Source organism: Alligator sinensis, unplaced genomic scaffold, assembly GCF_000455745.1.
Source record: "Alligator sinensis unplaced genomic scaffold, ASM45574v1 scaffold768_5, whole genome shotgun sequence".
Lineage (NCBI taxonomy): Eukaryota > Metazoa > Chordata > Crocodylia > Alligatoridae > Alligator > Alligator sinensis.
In genome coordinates, this window is record NW_005841991.1 from 1,122,785 (window position 1) to 1,131,155 (window position 8,371).

General features: G+C 42.1%; 1 protein-coding gene across 1 annotated transcript in view; it reads right to left on the reverse strand.

Annotated features, from left to right (window-relative positions):
* Positions 1-2,145: 2,145 nt before the first annotated feature.
* The window catches only part of EIF2S1 (eukaryotic translation initiation factor 2 subunit alpha), a 15,586-nt gene continuing 9,360 nt past the window's right edge, over positions 2,146-8,371 (reverse strand). Inside the window, exons 5-8 of the mRNA XM_006021401.3 lie at positions 6,192-6,298; positions 4,382-4,479; positions 3,268-3,411; positions 2,146-2,714 (exon numbers count right to left, since the gene is read on the reverse strand). Of these exons, the coding sequence (XP_006021463.1) occupies positions 2,589-2,714; positions 3,268-3,411; positions 4,382-4,479; positions 6,192-6,298 (475 nt within the window). The 3' untranslated portion in view covers positions 2,146-2,588. The remainder of the gene's footprint in view (positions 2,715-3,267; positions 3,412-4,381; positions 4,480-6,191; positions 6,299-8,371) is intronic.

Here is an 8,371-nt window from a genome sequence, read left to right on the forward strand (position 1 = left end):
ATAACATATTTTATCTCACAAACTAGTTTTGTCAAGATTTGTGTTTGTGTACTGTATGTAGAGGGGATTGCATAATAACTCAAAAATATTACGTGTGTGTGTGTGTGTGTGTGTGTGTATGTATAGTGGTAGGTGTGTATATGTGTATGAATGGTTAGGTGTGTGAGATGTATGTGTGTATGATGGGGGATAGGGGTGTGTGTATGGTGGGGTGCATGTGTGGGAGGTGTATGGTGGGATATGGGGGGGTGTGGGTGTAGATGTGTATGGTGGGATGTGGTGGTGATGTCTGTATGGTAGGGGTGGGGGTGTGTATAGGGGGAGTTTGTGAGGGGGTGTGGCTGTGTGTGTGGGGGGTGGGATAAGGTATGTTTGTGGGTTGTGTGGCATTTGTAGGATTGTGGGTGGATGGCTCTGGAACACACTGGTCTCTGGACCACTGTCCTTTCCTGCAGTCAGCACAGGCAACACTGTAGTGTGGGGGTGACATTTGTCAGGTGTGAGGGGTGGGGAGAATCTCCTCCGCCACAGCACAGCACCAGGCAGGGGCACTAGGGGCGCTGGCGTCTAGCTCTGGCCAGCGCTGCATGTCACAGCAAGGCATGAAGCCCACACTGGGCAGTCTCTATTGCCAGTGCTCCCTGCACTCACCCTGCAGGGGAGGGAAGCCCCAGGTGCTAGAGCTGGCTGCCTTCCCCACCCTAGCTGGCTCCAGTGCCTGGGGTTTCCCTCCTGCACTATGCGAGTGAGAGGAGCACCGGTGATACAGATGGCCTGGCGAGGGCTGTGTTCCTCACTGAGATGTGTATCGCTGGCTGGAGCCAGGCACCAGTGCCAAGCACGAGAGTCCCTCCACTCTTCCCCACTGCTGCTGCCCCTGCTTCCTGCCAGGGCTGCGTGTCATAGGGGGGAGTAAGGGAGGAGGGGGAGTGTGGGAGGGTCTCTCCCTACCCTCCCTCACACCCACACGCTTCCCACCTGAGGTACATGCTGCCACCACTCCCCTGGGCGTAGGCTCCACGCTGCCATCAGCCCCAGCACCGCAATCTGCGCTCCCACCCAGCTGTAGCCCCACCGCCACCCCCTGCTTCCCTACCTGCTGCCTGGAGCCAGCGGGACGCTGGGGAAGACTGCAGCAGCAGCCCTTCCCGGTGCTGATGGGGCTAGGCCCTTCTGTCCACAAAGATGGGAGCGAGGCATAACAGGGTATGTTAAGGGCAGGGGTAGGCGCCTCACTCCCACTGTCATGGGCGGAAGGGCTGGGCCTGGTGCAATTTGTTGGTGGGTGCCATAAGCCAGATGAAAGCGCCTGGTGGGCTGCATCTGGCCCATGGGAAGTATTTTGTGCACCCCTGCCTTAGACATAGTCGTAGATCTGTAGAGGTCTGTGGACCACAGGCTGAAAACCACATTACTAGACAATATCTTTCCTAAGCAGTGTATAATTCAAGGATAAGAAACTGAACACCAGTGAATTCAACACCAGAAGAGTATAAGGTAACAATGTAAGTACTGTTCATGACACACCAGCTGCCAAAATATTGTCAAGATTTGTAGACACCATGGCAGAGGTGGGTTTCATAGAGAGATGTAACAAGATAAAGTAGAAAGGTAGCACCTAGTCTCTCTAATCACTAACCTAATCTAAAATGGTCACTTCTAGGGTGTACCAGGTCTAGATTTGCTCTTAACTGGTCATTGGAAAAAAAAAAAAATCACACTCAACTCAAAGGTCTTTATGTTGCAGTGCATGCTTAGCAAGAACCAAATAAATTTCAGATCTGATAAAGGATCCTAGGAAAGTAGGGCTGGAAGGGACCTCACAAGCAACAGATGTTGGCATCATTCTAGTATGTGTAACAGCAGCAGCAAACTGTAACTAAATATTACTTTCTAGTAATTAACTACATTTATTGAAGTGGTAACAATTCATGTTTCCAAGCTCTAAAATCATCTGTACAGGCAAAAGAAAAAGCGCTTTTAGGTAAATCTTAACATTTATAAACCTATGAGAAAATAATCCATTTTTTAAGCTAAACAGATGTATACATTTAAACAAATTGCTGCCATGATAAAAAGTCACCCTTTCACTGCCCCCTTGAAGACCCTACATTCAAGAACATGCGACAAGAAGAAGAAAAAATCTTGAAGTGAAATATTCCAGAAATTTATTGATTATTTGCTTGAATACATTCTATGCAGAAAGGTGAAGGCTGCCTGGTTTTGGTGTTCCCAGGAAGCCTCACTTAGAGACAGGAAGCCTCACTTAGAGAGACAGAGAGCTTACAGCTCCAAGTCTGGCGTTGTTAGATATGAAAACGTTAAAGCAGGTCTATGGCCCCTCCCTGGCCCACAGAGTTCGTCTCAAGTGACAACAGGCACCTTTTTCTGACGAATTCAATTTGTACAAGCTGCTGTATAAAGCAGCTCTATTTTATACAGGATTTTATGTATTGGTCTGTTCAAAATAGTCAAATACTTGAAGTATTTGCTTCTGGAGTTTTCAATACTGGAAAATTTCGGTCCATGGTGTCTGTATCTGGGTCCTTAATTTTTCATCCTTAAATTGTACTCATCCCATAACATTTTTAGTCTTCAGTTTTGGCTTCCATTTCCTCAGCATCATCATCTCCATCCACTTCAGCATTTTCCCTCTCCAGCCTTTCCAGCTGCCTTGCAAGTTCAGTCTCATCTGTGTCAGTAACTACCTTAGGCTGAAAAATAGAACACACATGCATACTGTTAATGAGGTTTTCTTTAATAGCATTTACTCAATGTAAAATTTCACACATGGGATAGGAAAATCAGAACATTCTGCAAGTTTTCTTTTCACTTGTTAAATAAACACCACCTCAGATCATACACAAGTTTTAATGTCTTCAATATGCCCTGTGGTGCTGGTAACAAGCCCTAGGGCTTTACTGCAAGAAAATGAAGCTGAAAAATGACTACAAATGCAGAACACAAAACAAAACAAAACAATCCTTAAAACAACCAAAGAACAAAGTTGTTTAAAAAAATCTGTGTTTACAACCAAGAGCATCACAAGGAACACAGGGAAGCCTTTTGGGACAAACAAGTTTGATACGAGCATTTAATCAAGACCAAGATTTGTTCAATACAAAGATATAAAGTAGGGTGACATTATCTTGATGTTTGTTTGGGTTTTTTTTATTAGATCCTAGACTGAGATTTTCCTTGTCTACCTGAGTTGGTCTCAAAATAGAGGAAAAAAGAAACACTTTTTAATATAGGAACTGTTCTCACTTCCATCTGCACATTGAAAACTCCCCTCTTCTCCTCAATCTTTTCTTTAATGACAGCCATGGCTTGATTCAGAACGGAGAGGCCTTCAGTTCTTTCCAGTGTTGTGGTGGTCATCACATAACGAGGAGGAGCTATCAGATTAATCTACAGAATGTGGTTGATGGGGAAGGAAAAAAAAGTATGATTCAATGAAAAGAAAGACTACAACAAAAACTGAAATAACCAAACACCACTCTTATTTGAAAGAGCATAACAACACAATTAATAGTGATAAAAGCGCACCTCCATCAAGAATGGTTTCTCAAGTAACATGAACTACTTATGATGAGACACAGTTAAGCTTACAGTTTATGAAACATACTGGAAAATTAAGTCTCATCTAGGTTTCATCTAGCATCTTTCATTAAAGACTTTGTTGAAGGGGATATTATCAACCTTTGGGGGACAGATAAGTGGAAGTACAGAGAGATCATGGACCCATTGCACACCTTTCCAGAAATGCAGGCTTGAAAATCCAGACAGTGATTACATACTTGTGTGAGAAGATGGGACATTTGCTCAGCTATAAGAAATATTAGTTGCTTCCAGAAAGTGGCAAACAATTCAGGGTTTCTGGAAAGTGATCATCCAAGAACACACACTGTACTCATTTGGACAGGAAACTATGCAGAACTGATTGGACATAGTAGTCCCTCTGTGACTCCGAGTGAGACACCAAACCTACCTGGGCTTAAAGCAACCCCTCTCTACCCAGGCTGGTCTCAACAAATCACACCCATTATCCCCTTCTGACTTTACAGATAGAACCAGGAACAGCAGTTGTGAAGTATGGTTTATGTAGAAAGTGAATTAATTGACAAGGCTTACCAGGGTCAACAGAAAGTATGTAATGTGTTGAACTTCCCTGGAAAAAGGTCTGCAAGGTCACAGCACTGACAAAGGAACAACTTTCCTCCAAATATTTGGGAAGAGAGGTGTGTAAAATGCTTGACAAGTAGAAGGACTATTTCCTGACTTCAGCACCTGACAAACTTCTAATGCTGCTACTGACAGGGATCTGAACACAGCACTGTAGTAACAAGGACAAAATCTTAGGGTTATCAATATCACTTACTTTGATGGGCATGTTCTCTGTCGAACACTTCAAGCCAGCCCTCAGAGCTTCTTTCACTGCATCAATGCCCTCATACCCATAACAGGCAACTTCAATATCTAAGGCAGACAAACAATTCAATGCAAAAAATAACACCATTTTTAAAAGCTGCACATTCTAGGACTAGTACACAACAAGCAAAATGTCTTTGCTGCCTTTTGGAAAATTCATGCCTGCCCTGTTTTCAGTTTCCTCATCTGTAAAATAGAGAAAGTACTTATGCTCTAATAAAAGCTTTGTGATTATTATTGTTAATATGCAGCTTCGTAGTGAAAAGACATCAATTAATTATTAAAAGAATGTACTGAAATAGACTCAATGACAAGGTTATTGCAGGTACTGAGTAAGGGATGACAAGAAGGTAAAAAAGACTTAGATCAAAATGGTGATAGCAGAAGAGATCAGGATGAAAGCTCCATCTAGAAAGATGAAAGCTGAGAAACTGCTGTCTCCAAAAGAATCAAGGAGTCTGTCTGTACTAATACCTGAAGCATCTCCTCATGGCAACAGGAATTTCATAAATTACGTTAGTTTGTGGTTGAGATCTGTACTACACGTACACATACACACTTACTGAATTACCAGTTTCAAGACAAAGACACAGAACCACAAAGCATGTGTCTGTTTTTACCCGATTACTCACTAGACAAAGGTATTTGTAGGTCTAAATTTAATATAACAGCTGTATACACCTGATATCTGCAAATCAGTCTCACCTCCCAGGTGATTCATAATATATCAAGTTAGTCCTAAGGAGCTGCAATTACAGTTGGATAACAGGGTTAGTACCTTAGTCAGTCTCAGTCTAACCCTTGTAATCCCACAAGAAAATCCCATGTACTCTCTAAAGACAGAATTAAAAAAACCTGCTTAGGTTGTCCCAATGGTTTTATAAGAATCTGGTCAAAGAGCATTTGTTCTGACTACTGTATTTAGTATGGAAATAAGAACCTCTATAGCTACATGAAGTCTTAACTTTCATTCAAAAACTGCAGTGAAGAAATAGCCTGAAGATGCAGGCAAAGGCAGTTTTACGCTTCTTATTTTATGCTGTTTTCCATATCCCTGTTTTTATACATCTGGATCATCCCTGACCCCATCATTCTGCCAAAAAGCTTTAACACTGATTAACAAAGCACTATGGAGCAGAGGCAGTTTTTAACCCTGCACAGCAGACTGACTTTGGTTAGTATCCACTACATGTTGTTGGTTGGTGTGTTTTTATCCTGCTGAGTTATACTGCTACATAGCCAAGTATCCAGTATGGAAGATCCTGTCAGAGGGCAACAAGAAGCTGTCAGAGGTTGGGAAATCACCAATCTGACACAGCTGATGCATATTTTAAGTCAATACTGCATCAGGACAAGGGGATGAACTAGATTACCTCCCAAGCAGCAACTTCCAGTTTCAACCACGCAAAGATTAAAACCTCAGAAACAAGCTTATGAAATACCTAAGGAAGCAATACATCTTAAAACTGAGCCAGAATCTAACTTGCTATTTTTAGTGTCAATTCAATCGGCCTTACCTATGTTGTCTCTCCTAAAAAAAAAAATGTACAAAAAAGGGATATGGAGACAGACAGTCATAAGGTGTTTTATTCAAAGACAGCCTAATTCTGAAACAGCAAATTCATTCAAATGTTGTGTTACTACAACGGTAACAATTTTAACATGGTTTATAATTTAACAGCATTTGTAACTTGATTTCTGTAACTGTGCTCTGTGTATAAGTGCTCTGCCCCTCAAACACATTGCCACAGGGGACTTACCTGCTCGAATTTTCACTGCCTGTGGCGTCAGTCGTCTATTTATGTTGTCAATCAGCACCTTCCTCTCATCTTCTGTCAAATCTAGACTATCCAAGATTGCTGGATCTCTGAGTCCGACAAAGCAATACACATATATTAAACATAATAACGCTATAGCAACTGATAAACATGTGCAAGTGAGGAAAAGCAAAGACAAGAAGCAACATTAACATGTGCTACAATTTCAAAACCCCTCTCTCTGGAAGCATTTCTTGATACAGGAAGTACATAGCTGTTTCAACCTTTAATTCAAATTATGCAGAGGAAGTAACACTACATGACAAAGTATTTTAATTCAAAAGAGGAAATAACTACTGCCCAGCTGCAAGCACACATTATTCTTTAAGTGAAAAGGCATCTGGCTGCATAATGTTCCAGCACTATCCTTTACTTAACTGAGGAATAGCTATGTGAAAAAGTAAACCTTAATGGAAAGATCTAAAATAATGGTCTATTAAAAACAATGCTTTGGTTGGGGCAAATTTTTATTCATCTGGAAATGAATTTGGAAATGAGACTATGCAACCTCTACCCAAGAAGTGTAGTGCTATATCTCCCTCTGCTGGTGGCTGGGCCCCAAACTGATTAATCTGTTAACAGCCTCTGCAAACAAATGGTTTAAGAACCAGACCCCAGATGCAAGCTTTGCTGTTGCTGACCCACACAAAATGGTGTGGTTATCAGCAGTGGCATTTCCCTCTATTGTTCTACTATATTCAACACACTGCTACACAAACAGCAGAACCTACTGATGAGCTTCTGACAGCACAGTTCCCACCAAGAGCACGCCACTGCCACTTAGTGGTTAGTCTTCCGAGCAAGTCATTCCCTGTTGCTCAGGAAGTCAAAATCCTACCAGTTCCCTTCAGAGGCCTCAATTAGTAAGCTCAAAGAGTGACAACTCTCTGAAACAGAGTGACAACACAACCACCTGAAACACCACTAGCTAATAAACAGTACCTTTTTCTACTAAATATTAACCAGCACACTCTATGCAACAGGCTTAATTTTAAGCATTTTGGAGATTATTTTCTGCTACATCATGATAGCCTTTTACTGGTTTTATATATAAGATAGAGCATAAGGGCCAATGTGAATAAGCTAAAAATACAAACAAGTACGGCACAGATTTTATGAAAGTGCATAGCTATAACCTTCATTCTGCCTCCATTCTCTTTTGTTGCAGTTTATTCTGTATAGAAAATATATTCAATTACAGTAAGAATTATGGTTCCTCAGTTAAACATTCTCAAATGTCAGAAAGCCTCAAGGTTGCCTGGGCAGCCCTGAATCTAGTTCCTGAGGCTATCTATCAAGACAGCATATAAAAACAGAACTAAAGGCATCTCAGATAAAACTGTTTTTTTTACAATCTTCTAAACCCTAATCTTAATTGAGAGTTATGATGAGTAATGTGTTTGATAGGCTTAAATCTCACAATGGTCTCTAGATGTACAAGACGGCCATCTCAAGTACAGTAAAATCCTTGTTACCTGGCATTTAAGTAACCAGAAATTCTATTAACCGGAATTTCTGGCTAGCCGGCTGGATGCAGGTGGGAGGGGAGAAAGCTTGTATGTGGCAGTGGCCGCCACCACCACCCACCATTGGACACTGCAGTCACTCTGTGTATGGCCACCGTGCCCCCCTGCTCTGCATGCGGCCGAAAACTGCCGGCCTCAAGTAACCAGCATTTTTAGATACCCAGCACCCCCCATTCCCAACTCGTGCCAGTTAACAGGGATTTTACTGTATATGACTGTCTCAGTTTGACAGCAAGATCTGTGGTTCTTTTTGGAGCAGTGTGTCCTGATCTACCCTTAATCAGTCAGCTTTCTCCCTTTAATCTGTCTGCTTTAAGTATTTTTTCCCCCACCATTTAAGACTAAGGGAATATTTCCATGACAAAGCATGCAATGATCAACCCACTACAGACCAGACACAGCACAAGGACAACTCCTGGACTTTACCTGATGGCCATAGCCCCACTCTGGACCTGTATATAAACTGTTTCTGCCTCATGTTGAGAGAAATGTTGAGATTACCACTTAAGGTACAACCTCAGTCTTGCAGTACAGAGAGCCATACTCAGCCTTAAAAACAACCCTGATAGTATCATACAACAGGCCGATTTGGGGGGG